Consider the following 19,398-nt stretch of genomic DNA (forward strand, 5'->3'; position numbering starts at 1 on the left):
CGGCGAGCACTTCCGGGTCGTCGGCGCAGCTCTGCGGCTTCTGCGACGGCCGAAGAGGTGGTCGGGTAGTAGGTGCTTCCTGCTGGGCTGCTGGCTGCTCCGCTTCTGTCCGCTCCGCGGCGGGAAGCGCCTTCCCCACAGGTACTGGGTGAGCCGCACCCGCACTCCTTGCCGTACCCCAGAGGTGGGGTTGCGGTCGGCTGGGTCTTGGAGGGCAGGGGCCCGGGGTGGGCCCGTTACTGACTTCGCTGCCAGGATGGCCAGGCGACAGGTACCCGCGAAGGAAAAGTGCGGGAGTCGGCGGGAGGTTTGTGGTCCACAGGGCGCCAGCTGAACGGTCCTGGGGGAGGTCTTCAGCCCAGCACCTTATTGTTAGCCAGGTGAATGTCTTTACGCATCCCGAGTTGTTGTGTTGTTTCGTTTTGTTTTTGCCGAATATCAGAGGAGCGCATTCCGTAAGTGTCTCATTCCTGGGCTGCTTCGCTTATTTGAAATCTGCCTTAAAGTTCAAGCGGGCTCCCACAGGGTAACGAATTTAAACTGGATGATTTGATCAGGAAGGACGAGGACTACTGATTTAGTTCCGAATGTGGAGCCCTTCTAATTAATTTTCTAAATTGCGAAGTGAAGGAGCACGAAATGGATGTGAGGGATACCAGATCTAACAGATTTGAACATTTCACAAGGGATTTTTAAGAATCTAAAATAATTAAAGTAACTAACAAATGTTTAAATAACTTAAAGCTATTTTTTTTTAAATTAGTATCTATTGAGGTATAATTGCCACATAACATTAGTTTCAGGTTAATTAGTGTTTTCCTTTCCTTCAGACAGATACTAGAAGCGGAATTTCTGGATCATTTGGTAGTTCTATTTTTAATCTTTTGCAGAACTTCCATGCTGTTTTCCATAGTGGCTGCAGCAGTTTGCATTCCTGCCAACAGTGCACAAGGGTCCCGTTTTCTCTACTTTCTCGCCAACACTTATTTCTTGTCTCCTTGAGAATTGCCATTATCACGTGTGTAAGGTGATATTTCATGGTGGTTTTGATTTGCATTAGCCTGATGATTAGTGGTATTGAGCATCTGTTCATGTGTTTGTTGATCATCTGTAGGGGTTCTTTAGAAAAATGTTCAGATATTTTGCCCATTTATTAATCAGGTTGTTTGTTTGCTGTTGTATGAATTCTTTTTTATGATTTGCAGATAGTTTCTCCTATTCAGTACGTTGCTTTTTGTTTCTGTTTTTTATGTATATATTTATATATTATCCCTTCAAACCTCTTTACTTTTTTGGGTGTATGCATTGTGCTCAACATTCCAGTTCACTTGTCCTCTGACTTTAAAGTGTAACTCTTATGTATGTATTTAGCATATATATAAACATGTAAAAGTCAATCTTTTGATTGATTCAAACTTTCAGTGTCTGTTTTCCATTGACTCCCTCTCTACCATATCCCACCCCCTCAACTACCAATCTGTTCTCTGAAACTAGGCGCTTGGGTTTTTTCCTTTTTTGGTTTTAGATTCCACCTGTATCCGATATCATACGGTGTTTGCCTTGTCTGTCTCACTTCACTTAATGATAATGCCCATGTTGGGGCGCCTGGGTGGCTCAGTCAGTTGAGCATCTGACTTGATTTCGGCTCAGGTCATGATCTCATGGTTCGTGGGACTGAGCCGTGTGTCAGGCTGTGCACTGACAGCACAGAGTCTCTACCCCCCCTCCTCTGACCCTCCCTCGCTCTCTCTAGCTCTCAAAATAAATAAAATGGTAATGCCCTTGAGGTCTATCCCTGCTGTAATTGGCAAGATTTCATTCTTTTTATGGCTGAATAATATTCCGTTGTAATATATTCACCATGATGCCTTTATCCATTCATCCATTGATGGACACCTAGGTTGCTCTGATAGCTTGGCTATTGTAAATAATGTTGCAGTGAACATGGAGTGCATATATCTTTTCAAGATAGTGTTTTCATTTGGGGGGGATAAATACCCAGAAGTGGAATTGCCGTATCCTATGATAGTTAATATTTGTAACTTTCTGAAGAACTTCCATACTGTTTTCCATAGTGGCTGCACCAATTTACATTCCCCCCAATAGTGCAAGAGAGTTCCCTTTTCTCCATCGTCACCAATACTTGTTATTTCTTGTCTTCCTGATAGTGGCCGTTCTAACAGGCATGAGGTCATATCTCATTGTGGTTTTAATTTGCATTTCCCTGATGATTAGTGATGTTGAGCTTCTTTTTGTGTGTCTGTTGGCCATTTATTTGTATGTCTAATTTAGAAAAATGTCTGTTCATGGGACGCCTGAGTGAGTCAGTCGGTTAGGCGTCTGACTCTTGATTTCAGCTCAGGTCATGATCTCACAGTTTGTAAGATGGAGCCCCAGGTTGGGCTCTGTGCTGACAGTGTGGAGCTTGCTTGTGAATCTTTCTCCCTCTCTTTCTGCCCCTCCCCTGCTTGCACAAAATAAATAAACATTAAAAACATTTAAAAAAAAGAAAAATGTCTTTTCAGATCTTCTGCCAGTTTTTAAATTGGGTTGTTATTTTGCTGTTCGTTGTATGAATTCTTTATATAATTTGGATATTAATTTCTTATCAGATAGATGATTTGCAGATATTTTCTCCCACTCAATAGGTTGCCTGTTTATTTTGTTGACACTTTCCTTTGCTGTACAGAAACTTTTTAGTATGATGTAATCTTACTTATATATTTTTGCTTTTTGTGATTTTGCTTCTGGTGTCCAGTTTAAAATATCATAGCACCAGTGTCAAGGAACTTAACTGTAGCCTGTGTTTTCTTCTAGGAGTTTTACAGTTTCGGGTCTTACATTCAAGTCTTTCATCTGCTTTGAGTTGATTATTGTGGGTATAGTGTGTAAATTAGTGGTCCATTTTCATTCTTTTACATGTGTTTGTGCAGTCTTCTCAACATCATTTTTTGAAGATACTTCCCTTTCCCCATTATTCTTGGCTTCTTTACTATAAATTCATTGAATATGTATGCCTGAGTTCATTTCTCGGCTGTTATGTTCTGTTGATATATGTGATTACCGTGGCTTTGTAATATTGTGTAAAATCTGGGAGTGTGATTCCTCCAGCTTTGGTCTTCACTCTCAAGATTGCTTTGGCGGTTTGGGGGTTCCATACAAATTTTAGGATTGTTGTGTGTCTTTGAAAAATGCCATTGGAATTTTGATAAGGATTGCATTGAATCTGTAAATTGCTTTGGGTACTAAGGAAGGACATATTAATAATATTGCTTCTTCTACTCCATGAGCATGGAATGTCTTTCCCTCTATTTGTGCCTTTTTTCAATTTATCTCACTGAATAAACTGAGTAATGTCTTGTAGTTTTCAACATATAGGTCTTTTACTCTCTTAGTTAAATTTGTTCCTAGGTATTTTGTTCCTTTTGATGCAATTGCAAATATGATTGTTTTATTTCTCTGATAGTTATTAGTGTATAGAAACTCAGTAGATTTTTGTGTATTGATTTTGTATCCTGTGACTTTACTCAGTTTGTTAATTTATTCTGACAGTTTTTGATGGAGTCTTTAGTGTTTTCTGTATATAACATGTTGTCTACAAATAGTGACAGTTTTACTTTTTCCTTCTCAATTTGGATGCTTTTTGTTTCTATATCTTGCCTAATTGCTCTGGAAGGACTTGTAGTACTTTGTCACATATAATAGGACAAGAGTCGTGTCTTGTTCATGATCTTAGAGGAAAAGACTTTCTTTTTTAAAAAAAAATTCTGTTTTTTTTTTTAAATTCTTTTTTAATGTTTATTCATTTATTGAAATAGAGACAGAGCACAAGTCGGGGAGGGGCAGAGAGAGATAGAGATACAGAATCCTAAGCAGGCTCCAGACACGGGACTGGAACTCATGAACCCTGAGATCATGACCTGAGCTGAAGTCGAATGCTCAACGTACTGAGCCACCCAGGCTTTCTCTTTATCATTGTTGAGTGTGATTTTAACTATGGGCTTGTGCTATACGGCCTTTATTATGTTGAGGTATGTTTCCTCTAAATCTGCTTTGTTGAAAGTTATCATAAATGGATGTTGAATTTTGTCATACACTTTTTATGCATGTATTGAAATGATCATAAGATTTTTATCGTTCACTTGGTTATTATGGTGTATTACATTGGCAGATTTGAGGTTCTTGGGCCATGCTTACATCCCTCGAATAAATCCCCCTTGATCATGGTGTATGATCCTTTTAATGTATTGTTGAATTCAGTTTGCTAATATTTATTGAGGATTTTTGCATCTATGTTTATCAGGGATATTGGCCTGCAGGTTTTTGTTTTTTTGGGGGGGGGGGTTGTTTTGTTTTGTTTCTTGTAGAATCCTTGTCTGGTTTTGGTTTCAGAGTAATACTGGACTCTTAAATGAGTTTGGAAGAGTTTGTTCATCTTCTCTATTGAAAGAATTTGAGGATTGGTATTAATTCTGTTTTGAATGTTAGGTAGAGTTTATCGGTGAAGGCATCTGATCCTGGGCTTCTGTTTGTTGAGAAGTTTTTGATTACTGAGTAAATTTCCTTATCATTGATTGGTGTGTTCATGTTTTCTATTTCATCATCATTTGGTTCTGTGTTTTTAGGAATTAATTTCTTCTAGGTTGTCCAGTTTCTTGGCATATAATTGTTCATAGCAGTCTCTTAAGATCCTTTCTATTTCTGTGGTGTCATTTGTAACATCTCTTTCGTGTCTGATTTTATTTGAATTGTTTTTTCTAGGTGTATTTATGAATTTAACTAAAGGCTTGTCAGTTTTGTTTATCTTTTCAAAGAGCCAGCTCTTTTTTTCATTGATACTCTCTAAGGCTTTTAAATCTCTATTTCATTTCTATCTTTATTTTCTTCCTTCTGCTGTGTGTGTGTGTGTGTGTGTGTGTGTTTTAGTTCCTTGAGGTGTAAAGTTAGGTTGTTTGTGAGACTTCTCCAGGTAAGCCTTTATCACTATGAACTTCTTTCTTACAACTGCTTTTGATGTATCCAACAAATTTTGGTATGTTGTATGTCCATTTTCTTTGTCTCAAGACATTTTTTTATTTCTTTTTTGATCTCTCCTTTGATCTATTGGTTATTCAGTAACATATTGTATAATCACACATTGTGAATTTTCTAGGTTTCTTTGTATAATTTCTGGTTTCATATCATTATAATCATAAAACATGTTAGATATGATTTCATTCCACCTAAATTTATTGGCTTGTTTTGTGGCCTGACATATCAACTGTCTTGGAGAATGTTCCATGTGCACTTCAGAAAAATATATATTGCTTTTGGAAGGAATGTTCTCTATGTATAATTTAAGTCTGGCCTAACATGTTCTAAGACCAGCATTTCCTTATTAATTTTCTGTTTGACTAAAAATATTGAAATCTCCTATTATTGTATTGCTGTCTTTCTCCCTGTAGGTCTGTTACTCCTTGCTTAATATGTTTAGATACTACTATGTTGGCTACACAAGTATTTCCAAATGTTCTATTCTGTTGTTGGACTGACCCCTGTATCATTATGTGACACTCATCTTATCACTTATTGCAGTCTTTGTGTTTTAAAGTTTCTTTTCTCTCATTTTTTTAAACGTTTATTTATTTTGAGAGAGTGTGTGTGCAAGCAGGGGAGGAGCAGAGAGAGAGGGAGAGAGACGATCCCGAGCAGGTTCTGTGCAGTAAGTGCAGAGCCCAATGTGGGTCTCAATCCCATGAACCCCGAGATCATGACCTGACCTGAAATCAAGTGTCAGTGCTCAACCGACTGAGCCAGCCAGGTGCCCCTAAAGTTTATTTTTCTGATAGAAGTATAGCTACATCACCTTTCTTTTGGTTTCCATTTGCATGGAATATCTTTTTCCGTCTCTCCTCTTCACTTTCCATTTTACATGTTCTAAAATGTAGGCATCTTGTGCAGGTAGCATATAGATGGGTCTTTTGTTTATATATATATGCATATATATATGCATATATATAATATATACACACACACACACACACTCACACATACATTCAGCCACTCTGTCTTTTGATTGGAGAATGTAGTGCATTTACAGTTATAGTAATTATTGATAGCTATGTACTTACTGCCATTTTGTTAATTGTTTACTGGCTGTTTTTGTAGTTCTCTTCCTTCTTTCTCTCTTCTTTGTGGTTTGATGACTTTCTTTAGTGGTATTCTGATATTCTTTCCGTTTATCTTTTGTGTGTTTGCTGTAGAGATTTGCTCTGTGATTACCAAAAGGCTTATATATAATAACTTATGTCTGTGTTAGTTTCAGGCATACAACATATTGCTTTGACAGTTTTATACATTACTCAGTGTTCACCATGGTATCTGTCACCATACAGTGTTATTACAATATTATTAATTGTATTCCCTATGTACTTTTCATCCCTGTGACTTCTTTTATAACCAGAAGTTTCTACCGTTTAATCTCTTTTATTTTGCCCATTCCTCCCACCTGCCTCCCTTCGGACAACCATCAGTTCTCTGTATTTAAAAGTGGTCTGCTTTGTTTTTGTTTTTTTTTTTTAGAATCCACCTATATGGGAAATCATATGGTACTTGTCTTTCTCTGACTTATTTCATTTAGCATAATACCCTCTAGGTTCATTCATGTTGCCACAAATGGCAAGATACTCTTTTTTATGACTGCATAGTATTTCTTTGCATATATACACCACTTTTTTTTTTCTTTTAGTATAGTTAGCACACAATGTTACATTACTTTCAGGTGTACAATTTAGTGGGTTGACATGTTTATACATGATGCTATGTTCACCACAAGTGTAGCTACCATCTGTCCTATTACATTGCTATTAAAATGTGTTGACTGTATTCCTTATGTTACGCCTTTTATTTGACTTACTCCATAACTGGAGGACTGTATCTCCGTCTCCCCTTCACCTATTTTATCCAACCCCTCACCCCTCTTCCCTCTGGCAATAGTTCTCTGTATTTATCAGTCTGATTCTGGTTTTTGTTTGTTTATTCATTTGTTTGGTTGTGGGTTTTGTTTGTTTTGGTTCTACTGATGCGTAGAATCATGGTATTTGCCTTTCTTAGTCTGACTTATTTCACTTAGCATAATACCCTCTAGGTCTATCCATGTTGTCTCAAAACGCACAATCTGTTTCTTTTTTATGGCTGAGTAATAGTCTGTTAATATATGTGTGTGTGTGTGTGTGTGTGTGTGTGTGGATATAGATATAGATGTAGATATATACACAGGCATACCACATTTTCCTTTTCCATTTCTCTACTGATGGACACATGGGTTGCTTCAGTATCTTGGCTATTGTAAATAATGCTGCAGTAGACATAGGGGTGCATATATTTTTTTCAGATTAGTGTTTATTTTCTTTAGGTAAATACACACTAGTGTAATTACTGGATTATATGGCTTTGTTTTGTTTTGTTTTGTTTTGAGGCACTGTTTTCCACACTGGCTTCACCAATTTACTTTCCCTCCAACACTATAGGAGGGTTCCCTTTTCTCCACATCCTCACCAACACTTGACATATTGTGTGTTTTTGGTACTAGCCATTCTGATAGATATGAGGTGATATCGTGGTTTTCATTTACATTTCCCTGATGATTAATGATGTTGAGAATCTTTTCAGGTGTCTCTTGGCCACTTGTACGTCCTCTTTGGAAAGATGTCCAATCAGGGCTTCTCCCTATTTTTTAACGAGATTATTTGTTTTTTTCGTGTTGGGTTGTAGAAGTTTTTTATATACCTCGGATATCAACCACTTATCAAATATGTCATTTGCAGATATTCTATCCCACTCACAAGATTGCCTTTTGTTTGATTGATGGTTTCCTTTGCTGTGCAAAAGCTATTTATTTTGGTGTAGTCCCAATAGCTTAATTTTTGCTTTTGTTTCCCGTGCCTGAGGAGATGTATGCATAAATAAGTTGCTAAGGGCAGTGTCCAAAAGATTACTGCCTATGTTTTCTTCTAGGAGTTTCATGGTTGCAGGTCTCACATTTAGGTCTTTAATCCATTTTCTGTTTATTTTGTGCATGGTGTTTGTGTTTGGTGTCAGAAAGTGGCCCAGTTTTCCCCAGTACCATTTATTGAAGAGGCTGTCTTTTTCCCATAGTATATTCTTGCCTCCTTTGTGATAGGTTAATTAGCCATATAAATGTGGTTTTTATTTCTGGGCTGTCTGTTTTGTTCCATTGATTGATATGTCTGTTTTTATGCCAAACCATAACATTTTAATTACTATAACTTCGCAATGTAGTTTGAGCTCGGGAAGCATGTTGCCTCCAGCTTTGTTCTTCTTTGTCCAGATTGCTTTGGCTACGTGGGTTTTTGTTGTTCTGTATAAATTTTAGGCTTTGCTGTAGTTCTGTGAAAAATGCCATTGGAATTTTGATATGGATTGCATTGAACTTGTAAATTGCTTTACATAGATTGTATGGAGATTTTAACAATACTCTTCCAGTCCAAGAGCATGGAATATCTTCCCATTTATTTTTGTTGTCTTCAATTTCTTTCACCAGTATCTTACATTTTCAGTGTAGAGGACTTTCACCTTGTTTAAATTTATTTTTATTTTATTCTTTTTGATGCAATTGTAAATGAGATTGTGGGGTTTTTTTTTTTTCTTTTTTAAAGTTTGTTAATTTTGAGAGAGCGTGCTGGGAGCAGGAGCAGTGGGCAGAGAGATTAGAGAATCCCAAGCTGGCTCCATTCTATCAGCCTGTAGAGCCAATGAGTTGTTTTCTTTTTTTTATTTCCCTGATAGTTCATTGTTACAATTATTTTTGAAACGCCCAGAGTCTAAGAGACCCCCAAAAATGAACCACCAGAGTCCAGAGTCAAAGCTAAGCAGCAAGGGTCATTTATTGCAGGTTCGAACCTGGACCTCTGTGCACTCATTGCCGGTGACGCTAAGAGGCCCCGAGAGAGGTTTTTACACCCCTTTTATAGACAGGTACAAACAAGTCATGGGGAAACCAGGAATTTTCCACAGTTACAGAGCTGCGATTGGTTGGTGTTTAAAGTTGGACACTTAGCAGTATTCGATTGGTTCCTGCCTTTAGGTCAGACCACAACCGGGGGTACGGGTATCACAATGATTGATCAGGAATACACGGATGTGCCAAGCAACAATGATTGATCAGGAATACACGGGCGCGCCAAGCAATTGTACAGAAGCGGAACAAGCTGGTTAGGCTTGGTTAGGTTTCAGTTTCCCGTAACTTAAGCTTTTAAGTTTCAGTTTTCTCAGGCCTCTCATTTTCTGGATAACTCTTAGAATGTTGTCAAGTGGGCATGACCTAAGAGTTGGTACTCCTACTTTGTCAAGTTTCTCTCTCTATTGGGACCTCTTGTTGCCCTTTTTAACCCCTCCCCCATCCACCCACGTAGATTTTTTTGCCTTAATTTACTAAGCAGATACTTATTTGGCTTCCATTAGGAGTTAGTTGCTGTTTGTTCTAGACAATTGGTTTACTTCCGTGAACAAAACAGATAAAAGCCCCTATTGGAAGATGAAAAAAATAAACATAATTACATAACATGTTAGAAGGTGGTAGTGCCATCAAAAACACATAGCAGGAGAAGGGGGATTGGGCAGTTCCAAAGTGGAGGTACAAGTTGGTACTTTAAGTATGACCATCAGTTTAAGGCTCATTAAGTACAAGGTGTACTTGAAGGAATTGAGAGAATCAAGTAGGTATCTGGGGGGAGAGTATTCCAGGTAGAAAGAACAGCCTTTTCAAAGGCTTACATAGGCAGGTACTTCCCTGTCATGTTCTAAGAATAACATGGAAGGCAGTGTGTCTGTAGACATACTGGGTGAAAGCAAGGGAGAGATGGTAGGTCTGGTTGGAGAGATCATAGGCAACCAAATTCTTGTAAGGACTGAGTGAAATGGAAGGTTTTGGAACAGAAAAGAGGTATGTTCTAACCTAAGTTTTAACAGATTACCTGGCTGCCAAATTGGGATTAAAGTGTAGGGGCAGTGTGGAAGCAGGGAAACCAGTTAGGAAGCTAGTTCAGTAATCCAGTGGCAGATGATCACAGCACAGACCAGGGTGATAACACATGGTGCAGTAACATTGGAAATGGTGAGAAATGGATGGATTCTGAATGCACTTTGAAGATAGAGTTTACAGGATTTGCTAGGGATTAGATGTGGAGGTGAGATGAGGGGAGTGGAGGATAACTTCAAAGGTTTTTATGTAAACCCATAGAAGTATGGAGTTACATCAACTGAAAAGGGAAAAACAAAAAGTAAAATGTTGAGTAGGCAGTTGGATCCAGTTGTGCCTTCAAGGGCAAGGTATATGCTAGCATATGAATTTAGGAATCATCAGCAAGGATTATCCTGAGGAATGAGTGTAGACATCAAAAGACCACAGAGAGTGATTTGTGACTTAGAGAATTCAGAAAGAACAGGGTAAACTAACAAATGATATAGGGAAGGATAAACCAGGGAGTTGAAGAGAACAACCCAGGGGCACTTGGTGGCTCAGTCGGTTAAGCATCTGACTTCTGCTCAGGTCATGATCTCATGGTCTGTGAGTTTGAGCCCTTTGTCAGACCCTGTGCTGACAGCTCAGACCCTGAAGCCTGCTTTGGATTCTGTATCTCCTCTCTCTGTCCCCTCCACCTCTCACACTTGCTCACTGTCTCTCAAAAATAAATAAACATAAAAAAAAAAAAAAAGAAAAAACGTGTGAGGTCCCAGAAGCTAAGCCAAGGTCCTATATCAAAAGGGAGAGTCATCAGCTGTGTCAAATGATTAAGTCTGAAGAGGACTAAGAAATCTGGATTAGCTTCACCAATGCCGTTGGTTCACCATCTGTTTCATTTGAGTGCTGGAAGCAAAGCCTGTGAGGAGTGAGTGTAAGAGAAAATGGGAAAGGAGAAATGAGAGATGGTGAGTGCGGGTAACTCTTGGGAGTGTTCCTTACAGAGGAACAGAGTGCAGCTATGAGGAAAGGGAGCTGAGACTTTTTATTTTCGAGAGCGAGAGCACGCATGAGCCTGGGAGAGGGGCAGAGGGAGAGAGAGAGAATCTCAAGCAAGCTCCACGTTCAGCTCAGAGCCCAGCCGAGGGCTTGATCAAGGGCTTGATCCCAGGACCCAGGGATCATGACCTGAGCCAAAATCAAGAGTCACATGCTGTACCAACTGAGCCAGCCAGGCGCCCCAGGACTTTTTTTTTTTTCTTCCTGAAGATAAGAGAAGTAGCCACCTTGTTTATTTGCTGATGGCAATGATCCTTAGAGATGGGAAATTTGAAGGTCAGGGGGAGAAGGACTAATTCAGTTGTTGGAATAATATTCTTGAGTGTACTAGAGGGATAGGCTTGATGCACAGGTTGAAAGGTTGTATTTGAATAACAGCATGGATGGTTTGGCACAGTGACAGGCAGGGAGGCAAAATATGTGCATGTAGATGTTGGTAGGTGGTTTGGTACCATCTTGCGAGTCTGGAAGTTTCATTGCTTCATTTTCCTAAGTAACGAAGAAAACTTTGTATCACACTATGACAAATTTTTAATATTTGATATTAGCATTTTGACATAACCACCAAGTTATTTGTTCACTAATACTTATTGAATACATCCTAGTCATTGTTCTAGATGGTAAATTTTTTAACTGTGAACAAAACCCACTCTTATGGAACATCTATTTTAGTGGATGGAAACAGTAAGCATATGTGTGTCAGCTACAGTTAATGGTATGAATGAAAGTTAAAACAGTGTAAGGGGGAAGGGAGGTAGTTCTTTTTTTATAGGTTGGTCACAGAAGTCCTTTCTAATGAAGTGACATTTGAGCAGAGATGTGAGTTAAATCAGGGAGTGAACCATGGAGGTAGTTGGGAAGAACACTTGAAGCAAAAATGACAGTGCAGAAGCCCCAAGGCAAGAATATCTTGCCATATTGAAGAGCAGCAAGGTACCAGTATGGCTGCATCAGAGTGAATGAAGGAGTAAGTGGAAGAAGGTAAGTTCAGTGAGGTAGTAAGGGACCCAGAGGATGTCGGCCTTGCAAACCATTAGGAGGACTTTATGCTGAGGTAGGATGCTGCTATTGAACGTTTGCAATAAATGAGTGATGTGGCTTCATTTATGTTTTAAAAGGCTCAGTGTGGCTGCTCTAGGGGCAGGGGTGTTATAGGCAATTGTAGAACAGGGAGAGCTCTTACAGGGCTATCACAGTAATCTTGGTGGCAGATGATGAGGACTTAATGGTAGCACTGGAGATGGCAAAAGTGGTCAGCTCCTGGCTGTACTTAGAAGGAAGAGCTCAAAGGATTGGCTGACAGGTTGGATGCAGAGTGAGAGAGAAGCTAAGGTTGAATGTAAAATTTTGGGGGTGTCCTATTTACACGAGACTAGATTTACTATTTACTAGAGTGAGCAAGCTGAGGGCAGAAAAGGTTTGGGAGGGACAGTGTCAGGAATTTGGTTTTTGTCACATTTCATTTGAGCTACCCTTCTGATACTTTCAGGGAGTGTTGAGGCAATTTTATATATGGCAACAAGGGGACAAGGACTGGGGATATACATTTGGAAGTCATCAGCAGATAGTAGTAAAAGCCATAAGCCTGAATGAGCTAACTAAGGGAGTAAAACATAGAGAAGACCTAAGAAGCCTTAAGGCCCTCCAGTAGAGGTCAGGTTGCTGAGGAGGAACCAGGCAAAGAAAACAATAGTAATATCCAGTGAGTTGGGAGGAGAGAATGGAGTGTGGCATCCCAGAAGCCAAAGAAAAGGTTTCAAGAAGGTAGACGTGATCTCCTGTATCAAATTCCATGGGTGTATAACGTGAAGATTGATAACTAACCATTATTTTTGCCGAGCTTTACTTGATAAAGTCTCCTGTCCATCTCTAAAGCTGAAAGTGCCATGAGGTCAGTGGTCTTGTGTATGACATGTAGCAGCAGCTCAAAATGTGTTGAAACTGTACTACTGCCACCCTATTTGAGCCCTCATTTCCTTCAAGTATGTTCTTCAGATTGCTGCCCATTTGACCTTTCCTGGAATGCTTCAGTGGTTCCTGTCCTCTTCCCTGTAAAACCCTGGTGTTTCTCCTGGTGGAACAAATCCATCGTGTCCTCTTTCTCAGCTCCGTTTCCTACCACTGCCTATTCATCCTCCTTAAACGGTATCATTTCATACTCCTTTGGCTTTACTCGTTCTATTCTTCTTCTTTTGCTTGGCTGAAGTCTAGCTTGAAGAATCAGGAAGATTTTGGTAAGCAGTCTACTCAGTCCACAGGTAGCCTGCATCATATACTCTATAGATCTATCATAGTTACTCTTCTCTATTGAGTTAAATCCTATTTTTGTATTTCTGTTACCCTGTCTAGAGTATACGTTTTTTTGAATCAGGAGTATATCCTTACTTATCTTCCTGTCCCTGCTGCTTATGATGGTGCAATCTTCTTGATAGGCACTCTGTAAATATCAAATGTTAAGGAAAAAAGGAAATGAAGCAAAGGCATGTACGTGGAAGCTGAAGACTGTCTGGATTAGTGACTTGACAGTAAGGAGAAAGGAATGGTAATACGTGATAAATTCATTCTAGATTAAGTTAAAAGGCAGACTTTTAAAAGAAATAGCAAAAATATACCTATATCTGTAAATGAGTATACCTGTACTTTGTGTAAAGGAGAATAAATGCCTATGTCAAAATAACAGAAAAGAATAAGTCATTTTTAACTGTTCTTTGTAATTCTTAGTTACAAGGCAATTTGCAATTATTAAGGGTTCAGATAGCATATATTAGTATATGAAGTAGACTATATTACATACATGGTTTATAATGTTTAATACTTTCATATTAAATTTTTAGGACATCAATGCAAGCCTGAATAAGAAAAACAGTTTCTTCCTCCTAAGCCATGGCATATCAGTTATACAGAAATACCACTTTGGGAAACAGTCTCCAGGAGAGCCTGGATGAGCTCATACAGGTGGGAGACTAAACATCAGTTTTTATTTAGATGGATCTATAATAGTTTTTGTTATATCCTTTGTCTCAGGCAGAGATAGGACATTAGAGATCTTAGACTCTCTGACCCAGCAAGTCAGTATTCAGATGAATAACTGCAAGTTCTTGTACATTATACCATTCTGATGACATGGTTGAACATGCCTAATTTTTCAAACATTATTGTTAAACATAAAAATTGAGAGTATTGGTTTTCTAAGAAAGGCATAGTCTGTGTAACTTTAAGATAATTTTGGAAAATTTCATAGTCTTTTGAGATTTAAATTTGAATTTATATTTCAATTTTAGGAGAATTAACCTTTAAATTAAACTTCTCTAAGAACGTTTTAATATTATTTCCATTTGCTTTCATACATTTTATGAGCTTTAATGAGATTAGGGTTTTTTTAGTATATTAAGTCCTGTGGTTTTTATTTAAAAGAAACTTGGTTCCTTCAATTTACTGAATGCCTCTTTCCAGACACTATAAAGGAGTGATAGAGTTTTGTCCTGGCAGTGTAACACCACTGCATGTTTTCTTTTCACAATTCTGTTTGAGTCAGGACAGTGCAGGAAAATACAGTGAGGCTTTACTTCCTAATTGTCATTTATGGCACAAGAGAGTAAGAGATTCTAGTTTAAGAGGCTCTGGTTAACCTCGGTTAAATTTTAGATGATAACTCATATGTATGTTGTCTTTAATGTCCTTCCCTAAAAGGATTTACGACCTTTACTTTTTCTCAGTCTCAACAGATCACCCCCCAACTTGCTCTCCAAGTTCTCCTTCAGTTTGATAAGGCTATAAATTCAGCATTGGCCCAGAGGGTCAGGAACAGAGTCAACTTCAGGGTAAGGATATTTTCCTAAAATTTTGCAGCTTATACCAGTGGTTATTACAACAGTGCTTTTTAGGATCCGTACATAATTATTAATATAAAAGGAAGAGATGGCTTAATCGAATTTTGGAACTTGTTTCATAATAACTATACTTTTAACTGTTTTTTAAACTTTATTTATTTTGAAAGAGAGTGTGCCAGCAAGGGAGGGGCAGAGGGAGAATCCCAACTAGGCACCACACTGTCAGCTCTGAGCCTGATGTGGGGCTGGAACTCAGCAAATCCTGAGAAAGTCAGACACTTAACCGACTGAGCCACCCAGGCGCCCCAAATTACGCTTTACTTTTAAATTCTGTATACCAGCTCTATCCACCTAACGTGAGATACAGAGTTGTTTTTAAGATTTTTGTTCCATTGTTTCACAAATCAGCCTATGTATGTTTAGTTGCCTTCCCTCCAGAGTCACTGAGGTCTCAAATGCCCAAACCCTTCTCTGCAGAATTGAAGGTAAATGAGAGCTGTCTCTCAGGTTTGCTTATGTTTTTCAAACCCTGACCTTCCCTCATTCCAGGGAAGTACATTCATGTTGCCTCCCACCTACTCTAATGAAGACCTGAACTGGTGGTAGATAATGATCTGTTCTGGTAGCTTGATCTCATTTAACCCATTTAGACTTTGAACAGTAAGCCCAAACTGAACAAAGCTATCTTTCTAAACTGGATGGTAAATCAGACTGAAGCCCATTGCAAGCATCATGGTAAATAGAAATAATCTTACCACGTTGATAGAGTCATAATTTGGTTATATTTAATATTTGTGCTCATGTTGTTAAGGGATACCATAAAGTAGAAATTAAAAGATTACAGTATCTGAAAAGAACATAGAGGTCAATTGATTTAAGAGAAGGATAGAGTTTGGGGTTTTTTTAATTAAAAAACTTCATTTAAAATCCTTACTTCAATACGTGTCTATTACATACCAGGCATTGTGGATCTTGGGTATACAGAGAATAATTTTAATGAAGGGATAAAGTCTGCATGTATTTTATGTAATAAATCTTATCAGTTTCACATGCGTAAAAGTTATCTGGAGTAAAATGTATCTTTATAAAATTTTGTCAGTAGATTCTTGAATTTTACTGGCAAAATTAGTTTGCTGTTTTGTATAACCGGATGTACAAACCTGACAGGTTTGTCATTCAGAACCTGATGCTTTAATTCTAAGTTAATACATACATTTTTGCCTATATAGACAATTTGACTACTTATCTTCTAGTGGTATTGTAGGTTTCCAGTTTGGGTCTAGTTAGGTAAAGTTAAACATGGACACCTGTGTGGCTCAGTCTGGTTAAGTGTCCGACTTCAGGTCAGGTCACGATCTCACGGTTCATGGGATCTCAGCCCCACGTCGGGCTCGGTGCTGACAGCTCAGAGCCTGCTTTGGATTCTGTGTCTCCCTCTCTCTAAAATAAATACAACATTAAAAAAAATTAAACACAGTTTGACATTTGCATCTTTTGCATAGCGTTTTATTAGTTTGCCTGTTTTCCAATAGCTAGTAATAACTACTCTGTCATAGCTCGGGCTTTCATTACCTACCTCTCCCATTACAGCAAACTTGTTCAGAATGTTTGCAAATAACCTATTTTGCTTGGTCACATTTAAGTCTATATTATTTGTAATAATTTTTACTAGCCTGGGGGCCCATTACATGTTAAAAAGGTCAATGTATATATTCACCAAGGACCTTGAACTAATTTTTAGGGAGAAAATTCATATTGAACTAGTCCTTTAAAAAGTCAATGTGTGCTTTAGAAAAAAAGTATGCTAGCAGGTGAGAGTAATGTTAAACTTGAAGTAGTAATTAGGCATTAAAAGATTTAATGGTCAAGAAAAATCACCCTTCTAAAAACACTGACAGTTTCCTTTTCCCTATCTGGTCTGTTTCTACCAAGAACATGTATTATATGTAAAGGTGCATTGAAGACATAGTTTGGCCACATTAATTACGGTTTAAATCAGTTACTTGACCAAAGTCAAGTATCTTGGTATTCGAAAAGTTCCTTAAATACATTGTTTGTAATGTTTTTGAGACAGAGGGAGACAGAATTCAAAGCAGGCTCTAAGCTCTGAGCTGTTAGCACAGAGCCTGATGTGAGGCTTGAACTCATCAACTGGGAGATCATGACCTGAGCCGAACTGACTGAGCCACCCAGGCACCCCTTTGTACACATTTTTTTAAATAAAATTTTCTATTCTCGAGTCCTTATACTTGAGATAATTAGATTAGGACTTGGACGAAGATACTATAAATTAAATATAGTATTTTATATTAGGAATTCTAGCTCACTAAACAATTCTAAAAAGATTCTATCATTAATCTCTTGTTTACATTCTGTTAAGCCTTTGTTGGCTCAAAAGTTGTCTATTTTACTCTAAATGTTAGCGTTGAACATAAAATAGTTTTCGAGCAAGTTTTATAGCAATTTCACAATAAAATAAGGGAAGTATATACATTTATGTTACAACTAACAGAATTTCAACATGTATTTGAAAATATCCTAGTAACATGCCTTGTTCAGATTATTGGCATAGCTGTCACCAACTGGATAGTTCGCATTCAGGAGTGCTAGAAATGAACATTAAAATTGGCATTTAGCTGTGTAGCCTTCCAAAGGCTCAGAATGTAACTAAAGAGATCTTTTTTTTTTTCAGTTAACACTATGTCCTGAAGGTTTTCCATGCCTTAATCTCACCACTCCACTAAAACTTTTCTTACCACATTATTTATGGCTAAACCTAATGCATAATTTGTGACATTACATTCTCTGTTGAAACCCATACTTCCCTTGAAACCATACTATCCCAGCTTCTATTCTCTGACCCCACTGTCTCTCAGACCCTTTTTTGTTTCATTGTTGGTATTCCTTAGGGTTATCTAGGGCTCCACCTATTCTCCTTGAATGATCTCATCCAACCCTGTGTCTCTAAAGTTGATAGGCTCATGCTCCCAGGCTTTCTGCACATGGTGACTTAGGTCTCAAAGTCAACAAGTTCCAAATCAAACTGGCTTTTCCTATGATTGCACTGTTATTGGAGACAGAAACTTGGGGATGAACAGATTTTGTCTCCCTACCATAGCGCATTGTTACCAGGTATCTCTCCACTTCCATTTCCTTGCTGCTACAGTAAAGCCACTCTCACCTCTCTTGTAGGCATCAAAGTCTTCGGCCTCCATCAGAAACCGCCTCCCCCCCCCCCACCCCCAATCAATTAATGTTATCACCAGAAATGCAAATCTGATCATGTTATTCTTCTGCTCAAAATCCTTCACTGACCTAATAATAGGTTTAGGATGCAGCAAATCTTTCCAAGGTTCTCCAGGATGTCCTCCACCTTGGGAGCTCGACACATTTAATTATCCCATTCCAAATATGTGTTTTACTTTCTATTGTCCCACCTCTCCTTGACTTGTACTCGCTTTTCAGGACTCAACTTCAACTTCACTTTGTGAGGGGAAGCCTTCTGTGCCCCATGTCTTCCATACCCTTGGGTGCCCCTAGCTTACTTCTCTTTCATCGTACTGCTATACTGTATGCTTTCTTGTTTTAACGATCTCCCCTGCTACCGTATGCTCATTGATGGCAGGGATCATATTTGTATCCTCAGAGCCTAGTGTAGTCCAACAAGTGATAATTATTCATCTTTTTAAAATTTCATGAAGTCATTCACAGCCATCATAGTTTCCCTAATCATTCTCACTTGATAGAACATTTAGGTAGAATCCAGTTTTCACTATTACAAGTAACACTGCAGAGAATGTTTTTCTGAATTGAAGGTTTGGGGTTTATAAATCTCTTACCAAATACTAAATTTCATTTGTGAAGATTCCATGTGTATGTGTCTGTTTTGATGGCATTCAGCTTGTGTCTTTCCTTGCACTTTTACCACATTCTTTGAGAATTTCCTTTTTATTTAAGCACATATTCCTGCTCCTAAAAAAAACCAAAATACTTCTTATCAGTTGCACAGGACAATAATGTAGTTCCATTGGCTATATATAGCACAGTAATTCATCCAAGACACAGGGTTAAAATTTAGTGTTTCTGGGTAGTCCCTGCTTTTGTACAAGCTCAGAGAATTAACACATAGAATAAAATGTGGTTGAAAAACATGGGTTTGAACTGTGTGGATCCACTTTCATATACGTGTTTTCTCAATATTTCTCATGATTCTCTTAGTAACATTTTCTATGCTGTAGCTTACTTTTGTAATACAGAATATAATGCATATAATGTACAAAATGTGTTAATCAACTCTGTTATCAGTGAGGCTTATTAGTTAAATTGGGGTGGAATCAAAGTTTGTATGGATTTCCTACTGCAGGAGTGGTGTTTTACATAAAAATTCAAGTGAACTTTCATCGTGTTGCCACAAGAGAGCAGTACAAATTCAAATTTCCTTCCAGCTTTTTTTACATGGTTCAGGTAAGTAATTGGCACTCTTTGAGAGCTGAAAATAGTCTGCTAACTACAGCATTTAACTACTAGCAAATTTATCTCGGGTGGTGT

At 38.2% G+C, this 19,398-nt stretch overlaps 1 protein-coding gene and 1 long non-coding RNA gene across 3 annotated transcripts in view; one reads left to right on the forward strand and one right to left on the reverse strand.

Moving 5' to 3' along the window:
• GTF2A2 (general transcription factor IIA subunit 2) overlaps positions 1-19,398 on the forward strand; it is a 22,377-nt gene continuing 2,979 nt past the window's right edge. Inside the window, exons 1-4 of one of the 2 annotated variants that reach the window (XM_027067387.2) lie at positions 2-141; positions 891-1,027; positions 13,855-13,975; positions 14,737-14,841. In XM_027067387.2, the coding sequence (XP_026923188.1) occupies positions 13,904-13,975; positions 14,737-14,841 (177 nt within the window). In that variant the 5' untranslated portion in view covers positions 2-141; positions 891-1,027; positions 13,855-13,903. Of the gene's footprint in view, positions 142-890; positions 1,028-13,854; positions 13,976-14,736; positions 14,842-19,398 lie in introns of both variants that reach the window. The other variant, XM_015070906.3, reaches the window with a different exon arrangement.
• The window catches only part of LOC128315934 (uncharacterized), an 18,044-nt gene continuing 16,493 nt past the window's right edge, over positions 17,848-19,398 (reverse strand). Inside the window, exon 5 of the long non-coding RNA XR_008299148.1 lies at positions 17,848-18,822. This is a non-coding gene — a long non-coding RNA (uncharacterized LOC128315934). The remainder of the gene's footprint in view (positions 18,823-19,398) is intronic.

Source organism: Acinonyx jubatus, chromosome B3 (assembly GCF_027475565.1).
Source record: "Acinonyx jubatus isolate Ajub_Pintada_27869175 chromosome B3, VMU_Ajub_asm_v1.0, whole genome shotgun sequence".
NCBI classification, from domain to species: Eukaryota; Metazoa; Chordata; class Mammalia; order Carnivora; family Felidae; genus Acinonyx; species Acinonyx jubatus.